General features: G+C 41.2%; 1 protein-coding gene across 3 annotated transcripts in view; it reads left to right on the top strand.

Annotated features, from left to right (window-relative positions):
• Nucleotides 1-27,899, top strand: part of eml2 (EMAP like 2) — a 185,271-nt gene that overhangs the window by 66,611 nt on the left and 90,761 nt on the right. The window contains exons 2-4 of one of the 3 annotated variants that reach the window (XM_034168500.1): nucleotides 7,069-7,299; nucleotides 11,079-11,196; nucleotides 13,693-13,794. In XM_034168500.1, coding sequence (XP_034024391.1) covers nucleotides 7,069-7,299; nucleotides 11,079-11,196; nucleotides 13,693-13,794 — 451 coding nt within the window. Of the gene's footprint in view, nucleotides 1-7,068; nucleotides 7,309-11,078; nucleotides 11,197-13,692; nucleotides 13,795-24,382; nucleotides 24,490-27,899 lie in introns of those variants that run through there. The other 2 variants (XM_034168499.1, XM_034168501.1) reach the window with 2 other exon arrangements.

Below are 27,899 nucleotides of genomic sequence, written 5' to 3'. Positions count from 1 at the left end.
ACTGGATTTTGGAGGTGATCCAGATCCGGATTCTGGATCAAGATTTCACTTTATATAGCCGTTGTAAGATTACATCAAATGTACCTCATGGATTCTCACCAAATTTACATCACAAATAGATATTAGAGCATGGAAAACTCCACTGAATTTGGGGGGTGATCCAGATCTGGATTGGTGAATGTCAGAAATCTCCATTTGCTGTTGTTGCATTATATCTTAGTTGGAGAGTAAGTTCCATCACTCTAGGTTCAGTGCACGTGCCCTGGTCCCAAGGACAAATAAATGAGTGTTGCATCAGCCTGCCACATTTCTCCATGTAATGTGGAGTTGCGTCAGGGAGGGCATCCGGCATAAAACTTGTGCCAATTCAAACATGCAGATCCACCTTGGATTTGCTGTGGCGACCCCAAGTGCAAACAAGTGAGCAGCCGAAGGGCATCAGGAATGACATCCACTATTATTAAATTAAATATACAAATCACCAAACAAGTTTTTATACCAGTTGGGACAAAGCAAAAAGAACAACAGTCGCCACCAGGATTGGTGTCCATTAGGGTTACCGGTAAAATCTATGCGTATGGTGAGGGAGGAAGGCAGAGCAGGACAGTTAGATGTATAGTAGTCAAAACTTTGAATGATGTCACTGAGTGTTAGAGAGCGAGAGAGAGAGAGAGAGAGAGAGAGAGATGGCTGATGTGATGGAGAGAAGAAAGATAAACATACTGTGTATGTAGGAGACCAAGTGGAAGGGTCATATCTTGATTTCTGCTGTAGTTTTGTTACTGTCTAGCTTTTTGTGTGTTGCAGTATTATGCATTCTCCTCTTGTTTGCTTTCACTTTGGTTTCTTTTATGTGTGCGGTGTGTCTTGTTTGTCTTCACACACCTAGCTTCTGTTGGGGAGCACTTAAACTGTCCCCAGTTACCTTTGTGTAGTACACTATACAAGTTCCTTGTTTTGTGTCTGTTTCTCAGTAGATTCACTCTGAATTCTGGATTCATTCCATTCTCTGCCTCATGTGAAGTCCAGACTTCTCAACATAACCTCGTGTCCATACTTCTCTGTCAGCTCCATCTTCATACCAAAAGTCACCTGTTGCATTTTGTTATTATGTTTTATTTTCTGCTCACCTTCAGATGTCTTTTTAGGTTTTAGTCACCTTGTGTTCCTGTAGTTACGTGTGTCGGATGTTCTTGCGCTCCCTGATTTCACACACCTCTTGCTTATTAGTTTGTTTTTGTATTTAGCTTTCACCTGTCCCCTGTTCAGTTTCCTACTGATTCTCCCTGTTTGTATCTCTTGCCTGTGTTCTTCGCTTAGTTCCGTGTTAGCGCTTATGATTTTGTTTCATTCTGAGTAACTCTGATTTGGTCTCTGTGTGTGTCTTATTTTGGACTCCTTTCCCATGTCCCATGTTTTGTGATTGTCTGGATTGTTTGCCACTATTGGGATTAATAAATCACCTGGGTTTTTGCACTTATCTCCTGCCTCTTCGCTGCCTGCATATTGGGGTTCCCTCTGACATTGTAAATCGTAACAGCACATATGTATCTTTAAACCAGTAAAATCTTTCTGCTACTAAATGCCTGCTGTGGAAATGTGACGTCATGTCCATCAGAGCCAAAATGCAGGAGGACGTATCTCTGCCAAATTAATTTACAGATCCACTAATCTGCTGTGGGGACCCCAAGTGGAAAAAACAAGGGAACAACTGAAGGGACTTGCAATGTTATTGCAGAATAAATCAATTCAGAGGATGCACACACCAGAAGAGCTGCTGGACATTGCTGCATCACAGAGAAAAGACTGTTCCAATGCGTGTCCGATCGCGATGATCTGATCTCGGAGCCAAGGACGAAAGAATTCTAAAGCGGTGGATTATGTACTGGACATGGACGATATGTTATGTGTCGACGCAGATTGAGGAGCGAACCTGCGTCAGACAGGACCCAGCACTAAAAATAACCAGAAAGCGGTTCCTTCAACAAAAAACAATTTATTTTTCACCTGTGCCTAAATAAATTATACAAAAAACCCCAACCCAATGTCCTTCAAGAAGAGTGACTGCTGGCATGCTCTCCAGTGTTCATGGGGAGAGAAGTCCGGTGCTCCTGGACTCACTGCCATCAAACAGACACCCCCCAGGTGGACACGACAAACTGACTCTCTGTTGAAGCACAGAAGATGTGAGGTACGTTAGCAGTTATAGCAATTTCTTTCACAAAACACATGCTATCAGCAACACATCAAGGTCTGTACTTTTTATCTTTATGCACATGAGCAGCTTCTCACAATAAGTGGAGGATCACTTATCCTGCACGCCACAGCAGTGAGAAGCAAGCCACACCATTCTCATCACAATTTCACGTATACTATGTAGCAAAACATCAAGTTACTATCTACAATTAGTCCAACAGTTAATTACCTTTACTGTGTGCTGACAGCATGTGTCCTCACCCTTCCTTGCTTCACAGGCTTAATGTGTCAAACCCAGGTGCGGTCCTCAGCGTCTCACAAACGAACATCACAAGGTCGAGTTCCCGGCAGTTCTGCTTGATTCACACATGCCTTAAAAGCAGAACGCCATCCAATTATCCGCTACAGCTGAAAGTCTTTAGGGCTGCACGTGAGCACCAGTCCCAGGTGCCTCACGTGATATTGACGAGGGTGAGGATTCTTCAGCCAGCACCTTTTTTCCACAGACAAATCAGCTTCCATGCCACCTGAGGAGCAAAGAAAAGAAAACAACACCAAAACCTCCAGCCACACCCCCCAACACACAACACGATAGGACAGTAGATCCAGCAGGGACATAATTCTGCAAATCTGTGAGCACGCTGTATGCTTTATTATTGTTATTATTTTATTATTTGTTTTATTTTGTCATTATTGGAACAGTTGAGGAATTTCTCACTCTATTCACAGACATAGAAGTATCAAAGTCAAAGTGGGGAATACCACCAAAGGTGGTGGAGAATAGCAAAGCTGACATAGTGGTAGTTGACAACAAGCAGAAAAAGGTAGCTGTGATAGATTTTGCTATTCCAAGTGACAACAACATCAGCAAGAAAGAGCATGAGAGCCTAGAGACAAAGAATTCACCTCAACTACTTTTTGTAAAATTATTCAAGTTCCTTGAGTAATCCTTTCAGCCCTAGTTTCCAGTTGCAATATCTAAGATCTCTGTCTGGGAAAGTCCTAGGAAAAGTCAAAGTCCCAGTCACACAGAGATGAGACTGTCTGCAATTTGGGAGAGTCACCAACAATCTCTGTCACAACCCCCTCAAGAATACAGTTGCAAATGTTATGTCAATTTTTTTTGGTTGCAGTCAGAAGATTCTCTTGCAGTGGTTGCAAAGGCACTGTGGGACAATATGCATGATGGTGGCACCATTGTTGTGGGATGCCTGTTGTCCTTTTTTCACAAACCTGCAGGACTGTCTGATGTCAGAAATGTCATCTTCACCTTTGTCCTGTTTCTTTTTCACTAACAGCTTTGGGGTAGTCTGTAGCTTTGCATATTCTCTCTGTCTCTGTTTTCCCCCTTCTTGCTCATGCTACTTTGGGGGGTATATATATATATATATATATATATATATATATATTGTGTGTGTGTGTGTGTGTGTGTGTGTGTGTGTGTGTGTGTGTGTGTGTGTGTGCATGTATAAAATCAGTTTGTCAAAGTTATAACCCTAACCCTGAAATAAAATTTCTCTCCGAGTTGAAACACTGAAAAAAATTCCATGAACAGGGTTCTAGCCATGGAGGGCGGCGTCAGGCGGCCTGCCCGGTACTGTAAATTTACACCTGGCTCTCAGGTTCAAATTGGCTGTGCAACCCAGCACAGAAGTTCTGAAAAATGAACTGAAATGTTGCTGAAAATGTACCAGTTCGATCATATTTCAAACTTATAGAGTCATAGTTTTGCAATTTTAAACCAATAATTAAATAATCAGAAATATATTTCTCATTTTCTTTGTATCAAATCAAAAACAGAAATCAGACAGTCAGCACATTCTGTGGCCACAGAGCTGTGAAGGGCAGCAGCTGAAAACAGCATCTCTGCTCTGAGCTGAAGAAAAAAAACCCCACCATGAAAATCCTAAATTAAACAATCTAGAGGTCCTTCTGTGGTCGTATGTGATGATATATTCAAGAATTTAAGGTTTATTTTACAGTTGAAAGGCTTTGTGTTTCCAAAAAGCTCAGAGTTTGAGAAGCAGCAGAGGGAGGGGGAGCGAGGAAGGAAAGAGAAATAGAAAGAGAAATACAGAGAGAGAGAGATAGCGGAGGAGGAGGGGTGGAGAGGAGGAGAGGCACAGCATCAGTGAAAGAGGAAAGTGAAACTAATTCACAAAGTGTTTCATTTAAAAGAGCAGGTTTGACAAATCAGTCCAGGTTCAGGTCAGAATGGCAGAAAAACTGCCTGCTTCACTGGATTCAAAACAACTGTGTGTCATTTTTGAAGAAGAGCGTAAATGCTGTGTCCATCAAATATTAATGTGTTTTTAACATTTTCAACATTATTTAATTTATTAACTTCGACTTTGACAGAAACACGCAAAAAAGAGCTTTGATTTTACAAATATTACAACATAAATATATTTTTCGTTTTTTATTCTTGCTTTCAGTGCATCTAAAACCACTCAAAATTAGTAAAAATAGGGCTTGCCAATAATGTTTTAGTGGCATAAAAACCCTATAGCTTTGGGGAGCTGCGGCCCATGTGACCCCCCAAAACTATGAGCCACGATCACATAATTTACCCGTCACTAAAACGGTCCTAGCTAGAACCCTGTCCATGAATATCTTAAAAGTGGTGTTTTCAGGAGAAATTGAACCTAAGATATTTGATCTACAGTTTCTTTTTATAGCCATTGAACGACAGGTTCAGTGAATCCAGTTTGCAGGTTGTAATTTTAAGTAGGGAAAACCAAGGCCCGACAAAATTTAGGTACAGTGATGTCAGTTCCATCATCCTAGGCTCCTGTCGCTGGTAACATGCAGCACCAGAACACTCTCTTTAAACCTGATGTGACACAATCCACTCATCAAATTTTATGGACCGTATACATTGTGTTCCAGTAAGACTTCATGGTTGATACGAGTATTGTTTCCAGTAGAGCTGCACAATTAATCGCATTTTCATCATCATCGCAATATGGGCATGCACAATAAAACATCACAAAAAACTGCCTAAGGTGCAATGAATAACAAAAATCATTTTATTTGCACATGCCTTGATGTGAGGTAAGATTTGATCCTGAAGTGCTGACACAGTGTTTGTCCAGGAAGTAGAGTGGGAAGCCAGTAGAAGGAATACAACATTTATTTATGTTTTTGGTCAAACTGTGTGGTATGTCAGGAGAAATGGAAAAACCAGAAATTATATTGCTTCAGCAATGTTTGTTCATTACCACGTCATATATAGTCATCGCAATATTGAACAGTGATATTGTTGCAGGTTTTCCTCATATCGTTCAGGCCTAACTCTCACACAGTGCCCAAGTGGTTAAGTGTGCTTGATTTCAGTGTGGGAGCTTGCTGGTTCAAGACCACTCCTTCCCACTGTCCATGTGTTGTGAAGTTGCGTCAGGAAGGGCACCCAGCAGAAAATGTGCCAAATCAATATGCAAATCTGCCTCAGGACTGCTGTGGCGACCCTGAGTGAAACAAGGGAGAAGCCAAAAGTTATTACTGATGAACACATCAGCTTGCCTTTCAATTTAATCTGCCGGTAACTGTAATCTAATATTTGTAAATGTATTTGAGGTCATACTCAGCAGGATAACTATGACTCAGCCGGTAGAGTATTACGACCACTGCATAAAGAGTATGTGGGTTTGATCCTCATTTCATCTGCGTGCTTAAGTGTCCTTAAGTAAGATAATGGGGTTTGTAAATCGCTCAACCTCGTTTGATCCAAAACAAATCTAGAATATTATTTGTAAATGACATGTAGGCAGAAAGTGGTTTTTGATGTCACCATACAATTAGACCTACGGCTAATAAAATGTGGTTTTTCATCTCTCCCCACACATAATAAATCACACCGGGTGTCTGCTCATTCTTGATTGGCTGAACACACCTGATTGAGCTAATGTGGTGTAAAGAACAGGGAAAAATGACAAAAGGCAGGATGGGTGATTTTTAAGACCACTGCACAACATACTGGTGTTTAGTAGTGTTTAAACGAGCCGATCACCTGCCCCGGGGCGGGTTTGATTCAGGCACTGAAATGAAAACGTCGTTTTCACCAACAAAGTTATCACCTCCCACCTATCCCGGATTCAAGAGAATGGTTAGGGTGCGACTAAAGAAAGGTGCCTCAAGAAGAGACAGCTACTACTACTACGACTACTACTACTATGCTGCTGTTTCTTGCAAAAATAAACAGGTAAAAGGTTCAAAGGAACAAGAAGAGTATGGCACCAATGTTTTAGCACACTTGCTGTCGCTAATGATGATGCAGCACAAGTGTCTCTCAACTACTACTGTAGTACTACTATTATTACTACTGCTAAAGTACTCAATAGCCTATGCCACTCCTCATATTTCAAATTATGTGTGCCAAGATAGGCTCAATTCTGAGGTGCAATTTGGACAGGAGAGGGACACACACATACAGTTAGTTGTCTCTTGGTGTAAAAAAAAAAAAAAAAAGTATTTAATGGTGTACTACATATAAATTGACACCAGGGGGCAGCAGAGTCAAGTCATGTTACCAGTTGCAAATTCTCATTTGAAAACAAAGTGAAATGTACACTCAGAGTTGAACTGTTCATTTATACAGGTACACAGTAGTATCTCACAGTTTGAAATGATTTAACACTGTTCTTCTCCTGTTGCAGTATTTAGAAATATTTTGTGAATAAAATGTTTAAACTTAACCTCTGTGTGTAAAGTTGTATGATTCTTATTTTGTAGATGTGTATTTTTTCCATTCATTCCATTCATGACACAAATGAAGGCTCTTCTTTTCTACACCAAGTGATAAAAATGCTGAGGTGCCATCTGTTGGCAATACACCTCTGTGGTAAAGCTTGCTGTGCTCTTCTATGGGTCCAGATGACACTGTGTCTGCAAGCAGTAACATGGACATTGAAGACCGCGTCTCCCACCTAGAGCAGAGACTTCAGCTGCAAGAGGACGAGATCCAGCTGCTGAAGTCTGCTCTGGCTGACGCCCTACGCCGACTGGGGTACTGTGAGGAGCAGAGCCTGGGGACCCAACCCAGAGGCACCCATGCTGCTGGCAGAAGATACGTTGGGACTACAGCCGCAGCTCCACCCATCAAGGGTAAGAAAGGTAACAGGTGAACACAACCACACCTACACACCTGTGCTCTGCCTCTAGTATGTGGGTTTACCTGGGAGGGGAGGGGGGAGTTATTATAGAGGTAAACAAGCAAACATCAGTATAGGTTAAATTTTACATCTGTTTGTTGGTTGCTTTTTTAAAAATTTCTAGCAGAATTACTCAAGATTGAATGGACAATTTTTTTTTCTTTTAAAAAAATGTTGACCCTAGTTCTCAGTTAATTTTGTATTTTGTGACAGATACAGATTGACAAATGAGCACATTCTGGGTTTTCACGTATCCCATAATCCTTTGCACGTCAGAGAGTCGCTGCAGTCAAAACAACATAGAGAATCCACATTATGACAATTGTAAATGAATATTATACTAGAAAAATGTAATTTTTTATGCTTTTCATCACGTTAATAACAGACTGCTGCATGATACCCTGAAAACTTGCTAAAACAATTATAACAAATAATCTGTGTCTGCTATGTTTAATCTGTATGGAATTTAATAAACGCAAACCGAATTTCAGACATATTATATATATTAGTCTGGAACAAAGAGGAGAAACACTGTTGTAAAGAACAATAATCAAGACGTTAAAGAGCAAACTTCACTTTCCCCCAGAACGACATGATCATGATCAGCGAGTGTAGCTCACAGCAGCTCCCATTGAAAATAACGGTGAGACAGCCTGTGATTCTTGCATGTTTACATAAAACAAACGCAATAACAACGTCTAAAAACCCAGAGAATATATTCATGAGAGTTTTAGGCACTATAAAAAAATATTTTTATGTTGCAATGTTAATGGTGTTGTCTGTGTGCAGCGGTTAAAGTGCAGCATGATTAGAGCGTCTCTGTTGTGAAAGTGTAGTGACACGGACCCACAACGGGGCGTAAATGAACGGACAGTGAAAATACCAAAATATAACAATTTAATGTTGTGAAATGTGCACAACGGAATACAGATGCTGCTTTTAGGTAAGAGTCAATTACATAACAGGTGACGTGTGGGCAGGCTCGAGGATGGGAGACGCCTGTCCAGGCCCCACACGATTTCTACTGCCAACGGAGACCTGCAACACACCGGAGCCGCCAAGTCCTGAGTCCCCAGGTGGCCACTGCCTCCAGCTGTCAGATCTGGTACTGCTGGTAGGAAGAACAAACAGGTTATGTGGGTGTGTGAACACCCACCAACAGTCAGCAAACTCACAGTTCCTTCCTGAGGGAAAAGTCCTCCACTCCCAGGTAGCAGGAAAACAGAGTACGTGCAGTGCCTACTGTAACACTTAAGAAATTTAGGAGTGGAATCGCCAACTCCTCCAAATTCCTACAAACCAGCTCCAAGCTATAAGTGACAGAAGGTTACGACTGCAAAACATTCAGAAGCAATTATGTGCGTACGGCACAGAAAACGGCTGAGAGGTTACCTGTGGGGTAACCTGATTTCTCAGCAGGGAAGTGGAGTCGCTGTCCGGCTTTTATGGGTGGATGATGATGATGATGATGAGTGACAGCTGTCACAGTCAGTGTTCCAGGGAGGTGGCTGCGCCCTCTGGTGCTTGAAGCCCGCTTTCAGGCAGGGCGCCCTTTGGTGTTGGGCCAGCAGTACCTCCTCTTCAGCGGCCCACACAACAGTCTCAATGCAGTTCTCAGTGTTACTGAGATCTCGCAGAGCGACGACCTCTCTGAGGTTTTGCGGGATTTGAAACCTGAAAAGCATCAATGCATAAACATAAATGGAATGGGGTGGGGGGTAGGGGGGATCCATGCAGCCTATGAAAGTCCTTCCCTGCTGCACTCCACCATGAAGCTGTGAGTGCTGGTGCAACATAAAAACATTGCATGAGACACAGTTTCTGGAATCACAGCCACAGGAGCCTGTAATTCTCTATATTGCATAGAGCGACCCTCAGACCAACCTTGGGGGGTGCACTATTATTATTGCTGTATTTTGCAGAGATTTGCAGTCAGCTGTACTTTTGCATCCAGTTGTGTTGTAACCTGCGCTGTGGCCAGAAAGTGTGTTAACACATGTACACATGCAGAAATCATTCATTTTTTCATATTCTTGAAGCTTTCCATGATGAAAGGAGTTTTGAGATAATGCACATGAGAATAACAATATCACGTTAGGGAAGACCATTGCAGGGTTTAAGATTAATGGGTTTAAGATTCAAAATGGTGTCTAAAATGGCCGCCAATAGACCCTTATTGAATCTCTGTGATATTTAAGTTGTTTATATGTTGTTTAAAGGCGTTTTAGTGAAAAACCCTATTTTGGCAGCCATCTTGGACGCCATCTTGGATAACTGGCTTGAGGCCAGTTTTTATTTTTGGAACATCCTGATTGTGTTTTGAGGTCATCTAAGGAACTAGAGGTGCACCGATCGATTGGGCACCGATCATTATCGGCCGATCACGCCTTGATCGGTTTGATCGATGATCGGCAAAATGCGCCGATCAAAAGGACCGATCACAACAGTGCAGGCAGTAGTGCAGGGAGCACTTGGTCCTGTTATGACACGCTTTCCTTTGTGACGTAAACTCATTTTGACTTCTGATATGAGCTGGACGGACAAGGAGAGCAGTCGCCATCATCTAATGTAGTCCATGTCCGTCCAGCTCATATCAGAAGTCAAAATGAGTCAAATGGCTCTGAGAAATCTAAATAGACTGCTGTGTAATGAATGGAACCACACTGCCATCTAGTGGATATCCAGTGTGCGTGAGTGTGTATTTGTGAATCAGTAGGCATTTGTTTGTGGATCTGTGGATTTCTTGAAAAGAATGTCTCAAAATTACTTCACACAGGAAAGCGATGAATGCATGTAATTGGTGATCCACAAATGCTGAAACTTAATTCACAAATACAATTTCCAGTTTTACAAATGTAAAATTTTTTTTTTTTTACAAATTAAGTTTTATATTTGCAAATACAACATTATTTGCAAAGACCAATTTACAAGTTACAAATATGAAATTTGCATTTGTGGATATCTCAACACATTTGCAAATCAATGATTATTTGTAGATCACCCTGTGTGCATTTACAAATATTAATGAGACAATTTTAACCCTATAGAATGAGGGTTGTATTTTACATTCTCAACGTATTCTCTGTAGGCTGTAACCTGAGCAACATGAAACATGGAAAAAAACAGCTTGCTGGTAGAACAAAGTCAGTGTAATAAAACAAAAGTTGGCAGTTTATTCTAGTGTCTTTATTTGAATGCATGTTTTAATGCAAAAATAGTCCTATACATTAGACCTATATTCTTATTTTGGGCATGATCCAAATATGTACTTGATCGGTATCGGCCTTGATCGGTATCGGCAGATCAAAATTTCAGTGATCGGCCTAAAAAATCCTGATCAGTGCACTTCTATAAGGAACTTAAAAAAGTTGGTTTTGTTTAGTCCTGGGGGGGTGCAAAGGTAGTGGTCGTAGCTCCCCTAGTAACAGTCGTAAGGTAACACTGAAATAAGGAGTAGTCTTCAGGCACTGCAAGGCGAAAGTGTTCACTGCATGAAAGTGACCGGAAGTTTGTCTGACTGCAAAAAACAAACAAAAAAGAAAAAAAAACAAAACCCAGATGTTGATGTTGCAATGCCTTCTGGATTGACTTTTTGCCAACTTGGTGGTGGACAGAGACAGCATTACTAAAATTGCCACTGTTGAATGTATGTATTATGGAAGTTTAATCATCAGTGTTTGTTAAAACTTTCAACCACCATGTTTAATAAAACAATTTATTTTTATCTTTCAGTGCGCCAGCTCCTCCAGGCACTTCCCTCCAAACCTCTGAGTAATGGTTATGTTCAACAGAAACGCCTCCTTTCCTCTCCATCCTCCCCAAAGAAAGATGTGCTGCAGTCCATTAAGAGGTAAACCTTTTAAAAATTATTGCTTGTATCATCACGTTACTTATTTTATTATTTCTGTTCATTGTCTCTTTGCATGACAGTGTGTATAAAATGAAAAAAGGCAATAAATATATTTTGGGGAAAAAAATTATTGCTTGTAAATAGATGACAACCAGTCTGAAAACAGCAGTCTGAGAATAAAATCAGAAACAATTAGACAATTTAAACCACTAATCAGGACTTCCAAGTTGGTGTTCAGAGGGCTGGACAAGTTAGTGAGGCTATAGTTTCTGGCTGACTCATTAAATGCATCCTGTGCCCTTTTGCACTTTAACATGCACACATACAACATACAACATGCACACTTGTATGAAAACATTTTTTCCCATTATAGCAGGCAGCTCCAAAGTAATTTAAAATGTATTAATACTGAGAATCTGCTGAGACAAAGTACATCAACCGATTACTCCAATTAAAGGTCAAAGTGGGGCTGAGGCGGGGTACACCCTGGACAGGATCCCAGTCTGTCAAAGGGTGACACAGAGTACAGTATTATAAAAATGTTTTTCATTTTAAATAATGTACAACCATATACATGGAATCAGTTCTAAGTATAGATACATAAATATGTTTGTCATTCCAACTGGAGATCTGTGAACAAGCTAAAAAAAAAAAAAAGATATACAAAAAATTATAATGCCATAGTAGCTGCATGCATGTGGTATATATCAGTGGTAGAAAATCTTTTATGATGAAATACTGGAAATAACAAACTGGTCAACCTTTGTATTTAAGAGCCCAGTAAGTTTGCTGAAACACACATTTGACAAATATAAAATCTTTCTCTCTCATCTTCAACTGCTTAGTTCAATTAAGGGTCACGGGGGGCTGGAGCCAATCCCAGCAGTCATAGAGCGCGAGGCGGGGTACACCCAGGACAGGACGCCAGTCTGTCGCAGGGCCACAAACAGACAAACAAACACAGACACACTCACACGCACACCTACGGACAATTTAAAGATTCCAATCCACCTAACCCGCATGTTTTTGGATGTGGGAGAAAACCGGAGCACCCGGAGGAAACCCACGCATACATGGGGAGAACATGCAAACTCCACACAGAAAAGCCACAGGCGGGAATTGAACGCATGACCTTCTCGCTGTGAGGCAACAGTGCTAACCACTAAGCCACCGTGCTGCCTAAATATAAAATCAATAAATAAATTTTAATGCATAGATGTCAGCCTGACTCCAGAAAGGGCAAAGAGGGTGCAGGTTTCTTTGTAACCACCAACTCCAGATTGATGAACACCGCTGTTAATCTGTGAAATCACCTGGTGGAGTTGGTGGTTACAGAGAAACCTGCACCCTCTTTGCCCTTTCTGGAGTCAGGTTGACAACTGTGGTAATGGAAAGCCCTGAATCTCGCTGATGCAGGTGCACAGGTACAGCATGTGTCTTGGGCTTGTTATGTGTAAGGATAAACATGATGGAAGATGGTGACCAAGTCTGAAGCATGGACAAATTTCATTTTTTTTCCAGGAATGTTGGTTGAAGATGGTAACCCTGTGTGCAGAACATGCAGAAGAAAATCGCAGTTCAGCACATTCAAACAACACCATGTTAATACTGACGAGCGTGATCATATTGGTTACTATAATAGTGATGTGAAATTCATCTCTAATCCCAGATATGACCTGGCATGACACCACTTGCCCACATTCAGAATGCTGATAGCTGTGTTTTATGAAATAGTGTTACTTGTTCTCTTCTGATTAAAGGTGGGATATTATGTTGTCATGATCGCATGCTGTTACAACTACTGTTCTTGAACTTACTTTCATAAGTGACCATGTTTGGGATATAAAAGTTCATGTTCTTTGTCTCCTTTTATCTGTGAACCTCCATCTTATGGTCTGTTTTCATATTGTCGTTTTTTAAATTAATATTTATTCATGCTTTTGTCTTGAGATTTCAAGCAATGGCATTGGCCAAAACCAAGACCTTCAGGGTTCAAACCCTTGGCCTTTGCCTTGAGACTTTGGACCTTGGCTACAACATTGGGCGTAACTGATTATTGTGGTGTATACAGTGAGGAAAATAAGTATTTGAACACCCTGCGATTTTGCAAGTTCTCCCACTTAGAAATCATGGAGGGGTCTGAAATTTTCATCTTAGGTGCATGTCCACTGTGAGAGACATAATCTAAAACTGTAAATGACAGAAAAACTCTCTGTTCAACTTTAGAATATTTTTTGATTGGCCTGACTGCACCAACACACCCATGGGTGCACAGATTAGTGCAATTACATTTGCTGCATAAACACTGTGGGTACATCATGTGAAAATGACAATAGCATCAACCAGAAAATAGCAGCTAGTCTTAGAGTGCACTGTGTGCATCTTTCCACCTCTGCTAGACAGAATTCAAATTTTCTGTTGACAGAGTGTAATGATTTCTTCAGTGTGTCTTGTATTGTCTTCTGTGCTCTCCTCTTTTCACCTCTTATCTTCCAGGAAAAGTATGTCAACAGAACGCCTCACACTGTTGAGAAGAGAAGCTGGAGGTGAGAGTCGGAGTCGAACTGTCTCCTCCTGCAGCTCCTCTGGAGGCAAACGGTAACAGCTGCTTAACAAATGCTTTGTTTTTCTCTTCTGTTAACAGCATTACTCAAAAATGATTAACCACTTTTCATTTAACCTTGTGAAAATGTCCAGTCAGGTGCAGTGTAGCTTGATAAAAGAACACAACCAGGAACAGTAAGGCCGGATTTCAACGTACTATGTTTGCATTCTGTCTGCGGTCCACTCCATCTGTGATACATGTATGGTGGAGTTGATGAACTCCACACAAGTCAGTGCTTTCTTTTCCACTAACTATTCAGCAATGCATTTGTGTGCTGAATCCCTGTTGCATCCCACTTGCAGCGCTACGCACCATTGCACAGCAATAAGACAGCAATACCTGCCATGTTGGATTTTGGCTACGCAAGGGATTGTGGCAAATGTGTGCCTGCTGCAGATGCACAGACATGCTCAGGAAATAAACAAAAGGCTCAGGATGACAAGGATTACTTGTTGTATCCCTGTATTCTTCAATGACCATCTCAGGGATAAATGTGAACTTCTATTTTTTTCCTAAGAATGCAACACGTTGAAATAAGGGAAAGTGTACTAAGTTCAAGCTGACATCAACCCACAGAGTCTGCAGAAGCCCGAAAACTTACAGGGTAGACACACCAACGGTTTTTACACTCAAATGACTTCCATAAAAACCACCAATATATTGGTTTCGTCCACAGTTTGCGACAAAATTGCACCCGCCATTTGGCGTGTAATAAGTTACACGCCAAATGGCGGGTGCAATTTAGTAAATCTGTCCCAAATGGTACCATCAGTGAAAACTGATTTTAATGATTTCATCCAGTCTTTTTTTGTCAAATTAAAAGCACCTGCTTACAGCAGCTGGGTGTGCGTGCATGCATGCAACTTCGATCACAGAGAAACTGCGGACAGCTGACATTTAACATTTGGTATGCTTATGTATTAGCTGATGCTGATACTTTTATTCATGCATTTGTCTCTTCTAGATTGGACTATTGTAATGCTCTATTTTCTGGTTTACCGCAGTCCAGGATTAGGGGTCTTCAACTGGTTCAAAATGCTGCTGCCAGACTTTTGACACAAAGCAGAAAGTTTGACCACATTATAGAGGTGAAACAACTAATCGAGTTAATCGATTAAAATCGATTATTAAAATAGTTGTCCACTAATTTAGTCATCGATTAGTTGCTAAATAACTTTGTTTTACCGCAAATGTTTCCTTTCTTCCATATAATCAACCGAGCTTTGCTTTGAATCTTGAACCAATGAAGGAGTGCTTCGAGCTGCTGCTTCATTGGTTTCATTTGTTTTATTTCGCTTTATCTTAATTTTTCCTCACTAAAACCCTAAAGAGCATATGTCTGTGAGGAATATTTACCTTTTTTTTTGTTAAACTGACCTGTTATGGTCTTCTGAAACAGTTGATAGATGTATTTATGGTAACGCCAATGCTAATGCATTAGCATGTCTATGGCGTTTTCAATGTTAAAGTTAGCATTAAGCTGCTGGCATTTCATAAGTTTTCAAATAATGTTCTGTTGTTAAATAAAGTGATGGAAGGAGAAAAAAATTGTTTTCCTGGCGCATTTTTAAAAAATTCCCCACTAAAAGATTAATCGTGTCGAAACCCCATCAGATTCATCAATGATCCAAATAATCGTTTGTTGCAGCCCTACCACATTACGCCCGTTTTGGCATCCCTGCACTGGCTTCCAGTTGCTGCAAGATTGGTTTTTAAAGTACTGTTATTAGTTTATAAAATTGTTCATGGACTCTCCCTATCTGGCTGACCTGTTAAGGCCCTATGTATCAGCTCGGGCCCTGCGTTCACAGGGTGCAGGACTTTTATGTGTTCCCAGGGTGAATAAAAAGTCTGCCGGTCACAGAGCTTTCTTTTACCGTGCCCCAGCTCTGTGGAACGATCTCCCGGCACACATTTGGCAGTCGGATACTGTGGAGACTTTTAAGTTATGTTTAAAGACTCATTTTTTTCCCTTGTTTTATTATTAGTGTTATGATGTGTTTTTATTCTTGTATTCTTTTATAGTTGTCTTTTTATTGTGTTTTAAATTTTTAATTCATTTTTTTCTGTTTTTATTATGTTGTGTGAAGCGCTATATAAATTAATAAATTTGAATTTGAATTTTTGAATTTGTATGCTTATGTATTTTGGGTCAAGGATGTGAACACTGTGAAAATGGAAACTTGATAGGACAATTTGTTTTGTAGAAATTAGCAATTTTAGCAAACCAATAAACAATGGACATTGTGCTTCAATGCACAATGGGAGTTTGGGGTTTTGGGGTTTTAAATGTTGTTATTGTGGTTTATGTTAGTTTAACAGTGTGTTTTTGTAGTTCAGTTGGTTCAGTCAGTTTAGTTAAGTGTTATGTTGGCACCATGAGTGAAATGTGTAGTGTTTTTAATGTCTTCTGCCACCATCTCTGTCAAATTAAAAGTGCCTGCATACAGCACAATGCAGAAAAGACAAACAGCTGTGGGTGCAATTTTAACCATGCACAAACTGGGGACAGCTGACATTTGCGGCGCCAAAACCGAACATTGATAGGACTAATATTTTTAGAGAAACTACATATATTAACTAACAATACTGAACAATGGACAGTGATATTTACATTGTGGACTCACATGCAAATCCAGCAGGGGGTGGTAAATTCAAGGATTCAAGGATTCAAAGGAATTTTATTGTCATATGCACAGAAGAACATGTTCCCTGCACAATGAAATGTGTCTACTGCATTTAACCCATCCTAATTGCCAGTAGGAGCAGAAGTCGCCATTAGGCGCCCGGGGACCAGCTCCAGATGTACATCCCTGCCTTGGTCAACAGCAGGGCTGAGCAAACCAACACCGACCCATAACAAACAACACACACACAACACACAACACATAGGCCGGCCCGGTACATAAACATATATATGAAAAGCAAAACACAAGGGAAAAGGAGAAAAAAAAACCTCATAGTCGCTGCATTACACAGCAGCAATGAGGAAAAAATCCCCATCAGCACAGAAAAACAATAATCACACAGACAAACAAGGACACAGGGCGACAACCGAGATTTGAAAAGGTCCAGTTTATCAGAACACTCCGGAGGCAGCCTGTTTGGCGCCGTCAACGGCCTTGTCCGACAATCCTGGAGGGGGAGGGGCAGCCCTGAGCAGTCCTGAGCACAGTCAAGGTCAGAGCTGGAGAAGCTGAGGGGAGGGGGGAAGACCAGGGAGCGAGGCTTAAGTGTTGATCTTCTGCGGAGGTTTTATCACAGCGACCTTGAAGTGCAGCTGTATTTGGGGAAGCCAAATGAATAGCCAGATTAGCAGACGCCTGAAAGATTCCACAGTTCTGAGAACAGAGTGGCTCTCAATGCATCTGAATGTAGAATGTGGTCTTCACAGACAGTCAGAGCGGGTTTCCAGGGCTGCGATTCTATTCGAGATGTTTTCCAACGCGCGGTTAACCCCCACCGACTGCGCAGCCACTGCCTTCCCATTCGAATCAATCATGTAGGGCAGGACCAATCAAAGCTGCTTCCACTTTCTTGATTTTCCGGTAAACCAGCACAGTGCCCGCTCCACACAGCAGAAAGACGGTCACCACCAAGCCGAATATGTACACATCTTCGACGTCCTCCACAGAAAGCATGTAAAGGCACATGACCTGCCATCTCCTCCACGAGTCCATCACGTAACCCATCACATGTGTCCCGGCAGGACAGGTCAGGTCCTCCGCCCCCGAATGTCTTGTAGAAAAAATAGTGTCAGTTGCGTTCAGAGACCACTTTAACAGATCCATTTTTGTCGTTTTCCAGAAGAGCAAAGCTGCAGCCTCACAGACAACACGCCACAGAAGCAGGAAAGATAAGGAGGGAGGGAGAAGAGAAAAGTGCGTCCGTCTCGGCCGAGTGCAAGCTGGCAAAAAAAATCATTTATATATTAAAAGCGTGAGTACATGATTTTATTTTGAAAGTACATAATAGAATTGTAAAAAGTAAAGTCCCTTCAGCTGCTTCCTTGTTTGCACTCGGGATTGCCACAGCAAATCCAAGGTGGATCTGTATGTTGAATTGGCACAGGTTTTACGCTGGATGCCCTTCCTGACGCAACTCCACATTACATGGAGAAATGTGGCAGGGGTGGAATTTGAACCCGGAGCCTTCTGAACTGAAACCAAGCGCATTAACCACTTGGCCACCACCCCTGCTACATAATAGAATTGTAAATATGTTAAAAATACATGGATGACACAAGAAAATAAAAACACTTATTTCCATTGTGGTCCATCAAATGACAAAATAGAAGTAATAATAATAATAATAATAATAGTAATAATCGTGTATATGATAACAAGAACCTAAAAAATTATAAATACATTGAGACAGTAAACTAACATTAAAAAATTAAAACACAAAATAAAAGGGTTGAGTTCTTCTAAAAACTGTTACGGCCTAATGTCTAAGGTTCTAAAAACATTCTGGAATCCCACACCATTCCAACTCATTATAGAAATTTTGCACAATTTATTACCACCTTTCAAAAATGTCAGCTACCTGTTTTATAAACCCTTCTCAATCTAGAGCGTGTGGATCCCCAATGGCAACATGCTAGTTTGATATATAACCTCTAAATATGTGCAATTTACCCCATCAGTCACAAGGTAATAACTCCTAGAAAGAAGTTAGTCAGAACTCACCTGTATCAGATCCTTTTTCTTGCCTTTTAAACTTACACTTCTGCATTTTAACCATCTTTTTAGTTCCACTACTGTTGCTGCCTTGAATGGTGAGTTAATAACAGCTCCAGGTACATCTTCTGGGTCCAAAATTGGATTGAATTTGGACGGGTCTTCCATCTTCTGAAGTCCACCACCAGCAGGTGGTTGTGTCCACACCACTTCACAAACCTGGATGTTTTTTACTGAACCGCTGAAGCTCATTTCACTTTTGCAAAGCATACTCCTTCAAACAATTTGGTGAAGCTGGTATCACACTCTTGTTTCTGCATGACTGCTGATTATTTTTTAAACTTCATACATCACTGAAACACAGTGGAAAAGGTTTGAACGACTGGATGTCCTGGTGCTATTTCAAATCCTATACATAATGTGCACTGATGTCACACGTAACACGCAGTTTTGTGTACGCAGCCATACTGGACGGCAAGCTCTGTGAACACCACAGCATGGCCGATGCTGGATCGTTGGTGGACAGCCAAGCTAATTTGTTCAATATAGCTAAAATGCTTGATCCTGAACATCAGAAGAGGTATTTAGAGAAAATACAGGGTTTCGCTTTTAGCTGTAACTTCCGCTAAATTTTTTTTTAGGGGTTTATCAGTTTAGCTTTATAAAAGTTAACTTTTCAATTAGCGGATTAATGGTTGTCAAAGCTAACCTTTTGGTTAGCTGTGTCCACCACTGATAGTATCTCACTGGTTGTGCTGATGAAACTTGTAATGTCAACTAAAAGCACAGCCTGCTTATTTAATCGTATACCAACAAAACTGTTTAAGGACCTGTGGCCCATTCTTGGGCTGACTGTAGTATAAATTATTAATCTGTCAATAACCTCTGGATCTGTTCCTAAATGTTTCCAATCTGCAGTGATTAAACCATTACTTAAGAAATCTAATCTTGACCCTAGTATATTGAAAAACTATAAGCTGATAACAAATCTGTCATTTTGGTCTAAAATTCTGGAAAAGGTGGTTTCACAGAAGCTCATGGACTACCTTACAGAGAATAATCTTTTTGAGCCACTGCAGTCTGCTTTTAAAAAATATAATTCCACAGAGATGGCTCTCACTAAAGTGGTGAATGATCTTATGCTTGCAGTGGATTTGGACACCACTACAGTTCTGGTGCTGTTAGATCTTTGTGCTGCGTTTGATACCGTGGATCACCATATTCTACTCGATAGGCTGGAGAATCATTTTAGAATTACTGGGAATGCCCTTGCATGGTTCACATCCTACCTGACCAGTAGTTGCTCTCACTGTGTTTTGTACAACAACACGACCTCTAACCTTAGTGACATGAAATTTGGGGTTCCACAGGGGTCCGTCTTAGGCCCCCTGCTTTTCTCCCTTTATATAGCACCCCTTGGGCACATATTGCGGTGTTTTGGGATTACCTTTCACTGCTATCCTGATGATACTCAGTTATACATGCTAATAACTGCTGGTAATCTCATCCACATAAAATCTTTAGAAGATTGCCTTGCATCAGTGAGAAGCGGGATGTCCAGCAACTTCCTACTTTTAAACTGATAAGACTGAAATAATGGTTCTTGGTCCAGTGAGATATCAGCATCAATTTGACCAGTTAACGTTTAGCCTAGGTTTGTGTGTCACACTGACAAAGTGAGGAACCTTGGGCTAATTTTTGATCCTACGTTGTCCTTTGACCTCCACACTAGAAATATTATGAGGACTGCTTTCTTCTACCTGCGAAATATAGGGAAGATTCGTTTCATCCTGTCTATTACTTATGCTGAGACCCTGATTCATGCATTTGTCTCTTCTAGATTGGACGACTGCAATATTCTATTTTCTGATTTACCACAGTCTAGCATTAGGACATAAAGATGCACCGGAGAACTTTAAAACTTTCACTTTTCACATCGCTCTTTATCACCAGAAATACGATTAAAATGTACCCTGGAGCCCTTTGTTTGACGACTTGTAGAATCGTATGCACAGCAATGAAACACCATGTTGGTATAATTTGTGTAGACTGATGGAAGTAAAGCAAAAGAGTACACCTGCTAAACATAAGGTTCAGTCATTTGCCGTTCATGCAATGCAGAAGTTGCCGTCCAATATGGCTGCATAAGTGCATATCACGTGATCTGTGACATCACTTGCACATTATCTATAAGGAAGGAGAAATAGACAGTGGGTTTTCATAGTTTTTCACTGTGAGATAACTAGATATTCATATGGACTGGGGGCCATGTGCGAAACCTTGGTGGATGCAATCAAGGGCCCATGGGAGTTCTGTAGTGTGGCAGATACAGCGAGGCATGGCACCAGCTCATGCCCCAGACTTGACCTGACCTGATGTCCAAACCCTGAGTCAGTGGGCTTGATGCCACCGATCAAAGTGTCATTACAAGTATTGATTAGCTTCGACTGCCTTCATACTGCTTCTGGCCATGGCAGCTATTTATAACCTAATATCAGAACAATGCATTTAAACATCACTTTATTAGAGCAAATTGAGACAGCAACATGTACATTTCCTGAAGCAAACAAAGCTCAGAATGAACACACATTTCATTCTTTGCCTGTACATATTCTTTATAAACTGATATTAACAATTGCTAATGTCAGTTTATAAAGATAAGATGTGTTTGCACCACAGTCTGGATCATGGCTGCTGTAATGATATATGCATATATTATATGATGTAATTTTTACAAGCTACCAGCTGTCATTGTATTTTTCTCTTTTTGATATGTCGAACTTTTGAAGCTGTTTTTACCACAACCAGGAAGAAGCCTCAAAAAAGGGATGGGGGGACTGATAAAAGTTGCATTTCCTTGAAATGCTCTTGACCAGTGGTTTTCAAACTGTGAGGTGTGCCCGAGGGGCAGGAGGGATGGGTATTATGAACCAGTTGTTTTCGAGCGTCATTATGAAATGATTCGATCTACCGACATCAATAGCCTTTTAGCTCAACAAGTCCCTTATCAGTCCTTCAGAGCGGCTGACTTTGGTTGATTGGTTTGGTTGACTTTGGGTGATTGCAGACCCTGCAGCGGGTCTGCAATCAACCGCTTCTTCAGCGGCTCCACTTTGAAGCTCGAAACAATGAAGCAGTGCACCGATCGGCTGCTTCATTGGTTCATTGCTTCACTGCTTTCAGAAGTGACAAGTCCGATTGTTAACCCCTCTCAAAGCCTTTTAAAAATGTCAATCGTGAGTCACTTTTGTGAGGATTAAAGTCACTAACTGGGACTCTTGTGTTGTTACAGGTAAGAAACGAGAGTCATTCTCCGTTCCAATTGCACAGTTTCAAACACTGCACTGCTCTCTGCCGAGACAGAGTCCGGTCGGAATTAATAACTTCAAAGCAAATTGCTGTTTAAATCAAGTAACACCTCTCTCCAAATGTTGTAACACAGACAACAGACTAAAACAATTTTTTCCTCCCAAAATAAGACGTCCTGCATTCTTTATGAATGAGATTGATGTTGACTTGCAGCACAGCCGCTATAAGAGCTCAGCTCAGAGGTACGAGGTCTATTAGAAAAGAAACCAACAGTTTTATTTTTTAAAAAACTATATGGATTTTTATCACGTGTGATTACATCAGCCATGCTTGAACCCTCGTGCGCATGCGTGAGTTTTTTCACACCTGTCGGTGACGTCATTCACCTGTGAGCACGCCTTCTGGAAGGAGTGGTCCAGCCCCCTCGTCGGATTTTCATTGTCTGAGAAGTTGCTGAGAGACTGGCGCTGTGCTTGATCAAAATTTTTTCCAAAACTGTGAGGCACATCCGAGTGGACATCATTCGAGAAATTCAGCTGGTTTTTGGTGTAAATTTTAACGGCTGATGAGAGATTTTGGATTGTTTCTATCGCTGTAAGGACTTCCCACGGAGCGGGATGTCGCGCAGCGCTCCAAGGCGACGTCGTCATCCTGTTTCAAACTGAAAACCTGTAAATTTAAGCCTATGTTGACCCAGGATGTCGTGAGAGAACAGAGAACTTTCAGAAGAGGTCGGAATCAGCAGTTTATCCGGACATTCCACTGTTAAAGGAGATTTTTTTAATGAAAGACGTGCGGACAGATTGGCGCGTCGGCTCGCAGCCAGCGCAGCGCGCCCGCCACAGGTAAAAACACCTCTGTGTTGATAACCATTTGTAAAATCCAGGCGGCTTTTGGTGGCTTTCAGTTGAGTGAGTATCTGAGAAATTGTTTAACAGCAGGGCATGTTCCAACTTGTCCTTAAGGCTTCCAACAGAGGTGTTTTTCCTGTGGCGGGTACACCGCGCCGGCTGCGAGCCGACGCGCCAATCCGTCCGCATGTCTTTCATTAAAAAAATCTCCTTTAACAGTGGAATATCCGGATAAACTGCTGATTCCGACCTCTTCTGAAAGTTCTCTGTTCTCTCACGACGTCCTGGGTCAACAGAGGCTTAAATTTGGAGGTTTTGAAACAGGATGACGATGTCGCCTCGGAGCGCTGCGCGACGTCCCGCTCCGTGGGAAGTCCTTACAGCGATAGAAACAATCCAAAATCTCTCATCAGCCGTTAAAATTTTCACCGAAAACCAGCTGAATTTCTCGAATGATGTCCACTCGGATGTGCCTCACAGTTTTTGAAAAAATTTTGATCAAGCACAGTGCCAGTCTCTCAGCAACTTCTCAGACAAAGGAATTCCGACGAGGGGGCTGGACCACTCCTTCCACAAGGCGTGCTCACAGGCGAATGACGTCACCGACAGGTGTGAAAAAACTCTCGCATGCCCACGAAGGTTCAAGCTTGGCTGATGTAATCACACGTGATTCAAATCCATATGGTTTTTAAAAAAAATAATGTCGGATACTTTTCTCACAGACCTCGTATGGAGTTAGATGCCATTAATGTCTGAAAGGAAATGCTTTTGAGAAAAACTACGATTTTGTTTATTTCTATTTATGTCCAGAGATCAAGGATCGAGTGACCAATTTCATATTATTGCATTGCATGCACATTGTCACCTTCTTAATACTCTATCGCTGCTGCTGTTGCCGACCCTGGGCCTTGTATATATATTGTATCGCCACAGGGGTGCGCATATTGTACATTGCAAAAGTTTATATTGCAAAAGTTTATACAATAGGTTAGGTTAAAAAAAATTGTCCCAGTTAACTACACCTAGACCTGGAGAAACTGCATTTCATTCTGCCTGTAAGGGTCGAGTGACAATAAAACTGAGTCTGAGTCTAAAATGTTATTAACATAGAAAACCCATAAAGCCTACTTTTAGTACACAGAAAATTCACAGGACGTATTGATAAGGGAATTGATAATGGCATTGATAGCAATAAAATCTTATCAATACCCATCCCTTTTTATTTATGTTAAAATGTGTTAGTTATGCCAGACGTTTAACAACACACAGAGATGTTTAAATGTTTAAAAAATGATGTTTAAAATATAACAAAAGATAAAAATAGAAGGATAGAAAGTTCTTTAAAAACACATTTAAAATTTTTGAAAAGGGTGTAAAATGTGTGAAAGGATATAAAGTTATTTAAAAACATTTAAAATGTGTAAATGCAAAGACAGTTCCTTAAAAACACAAATACTTTACAAATGTATTTAAGATGTGTAAAAGAATAAAAAGAAACACACAAAGACGTTGCAATTGTGTTTATGTTTGTCGCTGGGGGGGGCAGCTATTCAGTTGTTCTCTGGGGGGGGTCACTGTCCCACACTTTGAAACCCCCTGCTCCAGACTGCGTGCCTGTAAAGGACTTTGCTGTCTCCCAGCGTTCTGCTGATGGTGTCAGATTTCTCGACAGCGAAGTAGAAAGAGGGTGTGGCTAACAAGCAGGGGTGGGGTTGTGTAGTCAGCAAAAGGGCTTTGATTGGACGACAGAACCTCCCAGGCAGATGTAAAAGTTTGCTCAGTGAAGAAGGAAGTGTTTTGGTGTTCGGAATCTAACGGAAGCAGTAGGAGCCATGAAGAAGTCTGCGAGGTAAACACAAAACCTTTACAGGTGGAAACGTTTTATACCAAATAAATAAATAAAAGAGAGTCAGGGCCACTGTTCTGGGATGGATAATTACTAGTATTCAAAATGATTGGCTGGAAACGTAGACAGACCAGAAGCGCTTTCATTCAACATGTTTAAGTCAAATAGGAGAAATGTGGCAGTCCCACATTTGATAGTATTTTGATATTCAGATCGGTTAATGAAAGACATTGGTTTGCAGATGTTTCAAAGTCGACTATGCAGAGTTTTTGTTTGTTTTCACTTGCGATTGTTCACACTGGTCCGGGGAAGTTGTGTTTAGGATACCTTGTTGTCATGCCAGTTTAGCTGTAGTTCTTTGTGTTGAGAGCAGCCACGCAGTAACAGCAGAATGGATCAAATGTCAACAAAAATGTGAAGTGTTTTCCCATGTAATGTGTTTATTATTATTTATTTTCTTTTTTTAAATCTCCCAGTCAATTTATAAGCCTTTTAATGTCATTCGTGTTATTTGCGAATAGCATAAGCATAGGCGTAACGGAGTTAATGGGTGCGTCTGCAAAGTTTACACGTTGCACGGTTATTAAAAAACGGCTACATATTAAGTTCTGAAATTTTAGATTGATGGAAACAGTTCAGTGAAGCTCATATTTTGGCGTCTTTTTACATAATTTGCAGTTATGCCAGTTATGACGCAGTGGGAGATGGCCGTGGACGTGTTCAGGCAGGCGCGTGAAGTCGACCTTTTGTTTGTATGTCATTTAAGAAGGCTGCTTGTTGCTAATCACCACTTCCTGGTGGCCACGTAGCCCAATTTTGCTTGTAATTATGATGGAAACAGTGGACACTTGCCACACTGGCCACATTCAGTTGTGAAGAAGCAGCTCTGGCAACACAGAAAATGCAGCTCGTTTTGTGTGCTTTAAAAAAAAATCAGATTGTTTGCCATGTCACAGTTGGCTTTGTATCTAAATGATGGTTATTATCCTTTTGATTTCCAAAATGACTAAATGTGCGTTAAATTGTAATTTATTTTATTATATTAAAGTATTTGTGTAATTGATTTATTTGAGACTATGAATGGTTTGAACCAGTACTTTTTAACTGAAGAAAAATATGACATGAGAATACTGTCAGTATTCTGTGAAAATTGTTGCATTTTAACACACTGTAATGTGACCAGTCTATGTTTTAGTGGGTCGCAGCCCTGCATCTGATCAATTACACATTTGGCTCAGCTTGCAAAAACACAGAACATTGATTGGAATGTGCACCATGTGTTTTGATTGAGTCCCTGAGAGCAGGGAAGAAATTTAATTAACTAAATCCAGACCGCTCCCAGGGTTATTAGAGAACTGTAATATTCTCTTCATCCATGTCTCTGTCTTTATCACTGTCTGTATTAACAGGATTTAAAAAAAATATAAAGGTAAATCCTTTCGGCTTCTCCCTTGTTTTCACTCGGGGTCGCCATAGCGTGTTAATTTGGCACAGGTTTTAGGCTACATGCCCTTCCTGATGCAACTCTGTATTACATGGAGAATGGGAAGGGGTGAGTTTGAACTGGGGACCTTCTGCACTAGAAACAAGCGCACTTAAGCAGACACCACCCCTGCCAAGAACTTATAAATGAGCATAAAAAGATTTACATCATTCAGTCATGTCATGGTCCCAACCTCCAGTATTGAAAAATGAAGCTTGTCGGTACCAGATCCATAACACCTACCAGATGCATTCTGTGCATGCACACAGTTCCATGTGCAAAACATGACCAGCTGGAACAGTTGAGTGTTTTGTGTTTATGCAGTTTTCAGCAAGAATCTGTTTTATTAAGGAATAAGAATTAAGATGACTTAGTACGGGTTATTGCCAATCCAAAAGCATCTATCTCGATTCAGTTTATTTGTGTAGCACCGGCAGTACGGTGGCTTAGTGGTTAGCACTGTTGCCTCACAGCAAGAAGGTCATGGGATCGATTCCCACCTGTGGCCTTTCTTTGTGGAGTTTGCATGTTCTCCCCATGTTTGCGTGGATTCTCTCCAGGTGCTCCGGCTTCCTCCCACATCCAAAGACATGCAGGTTAGGTGGACTGGAAACTTTAAATTTTCCGTAGGTATGTGTGCGGGTATGAATGTGTTTGTCTATGAATGTGTTTGTTTGACTGACTGGCGTCCTGCCCATCATGTACCCTGCCTCATGCCCTATGACTGCCCCTCATGCCCCTCCGTGAACCTTAATTGGAGTAAGCAGTTGAAGATCATCCAGTGTATAGTGTCAAAAGAGCCTATCTGCACATGCTCATATATCTGTGCATCAGAATACTGCAAAATGGTAAATGTTTTTACATTACAACTTTTTTTGGAATGTGTCACATGTCACAGGTCTTAAATGCAAGAATGGATATACATACGAGGTCTGTCAAAGTATAGGTCCTTTTTATTTTTTCAAAAACTATATGGATTTCATTCATATGTTTTTACGTCAGACATGCTTGAACCCTCGTGCGCATGCGTAAGTTTTTCCACGCCTGTCGGTGACGTCATTTGCCTGTGAGCACTCCTTGTGGGAGGAGTCGTCCAGCCCCTCGTCAGAATTCCTTTGTCTGAGAAGTTGCTGAGAGACTGGCGCTTTATTTGATCAAAATTTTTTCTAAACCTGTGAGACACATCGAAGTGGACACGGTTCGAAAAATTAAGCTGGTTTTCGGTGAAAATTTTAACGGCTGATGAGAGATTTTGAGGTGATACTGTCGCTTTAAGGACTTCCCACGGTGCAAGACGTCGCGCAGCGCTCTCAGGTGCCGTCGTCAGCCTGTTTCAAGCTGAAAACCTCCATTTCAGGCTCTATTGATCCAGGACGTCGTGAGAGAACAGAGAAGTTTCAGAAGAAGTCGGTTTCAGCATTTTATCCGGATATTCCACTGTTAAAGGAGATTTTTTTTTTAATGAAAGATGTGCGGACGGATTGCAGCATCGGCTCGCAGCCGCTGCGACACTCCGCCACAGGAAAAACACCTCTGTTGGAAGCCTTAAGGACAAGTTGGAACATGTCCAGCTGTTAAACAATTTCTCATATACTCACTCCACTGAAAGCCATCAAAAGCCGCCTGGATTTTACAAATGGTTATCAACACGGAGGTGTTTTTCCTGTGCCGCCGCACCGCGTCGGCTGCGTCCCGACGCGCGGATCCGTCCGCACGTCTTTCATTAAAAAAAATCTCCTTTAACAGTGGAATATCCGGATAAAATGCTGAAACCGACTTTTTCTGAAATTTCTCTGTTCTCTCACAGCGTCCTGGATCAATAGAGCCTGAAATGTGGAGGTTTTCAGCTTGAAACAGGCTGACGACGGTGCCTGGGACCGCTGCGCGACGTCTCGCACCGTGGGAAGTCCTTAAAGCGACAGTATCACCT

The sequence above is a fragment of the Thalassophryne amazonica genome, chromosome 4 (assembly GCF_902500255.1).
Source record: "Thalassophryne amazonica chromosome 4, fThaAma1.1, whole genome shotgun sequence".
Lineage (NCBI taxonomy): Eukaryota > Metazoa > Chordata > Actinopteri > Batrachoidiformes > Batrachoididae > Thalassophryne > Thalassophryne amazonica.
This window is presented reverse-complemented; position numbering and strand designations above follow the sequence as displayed.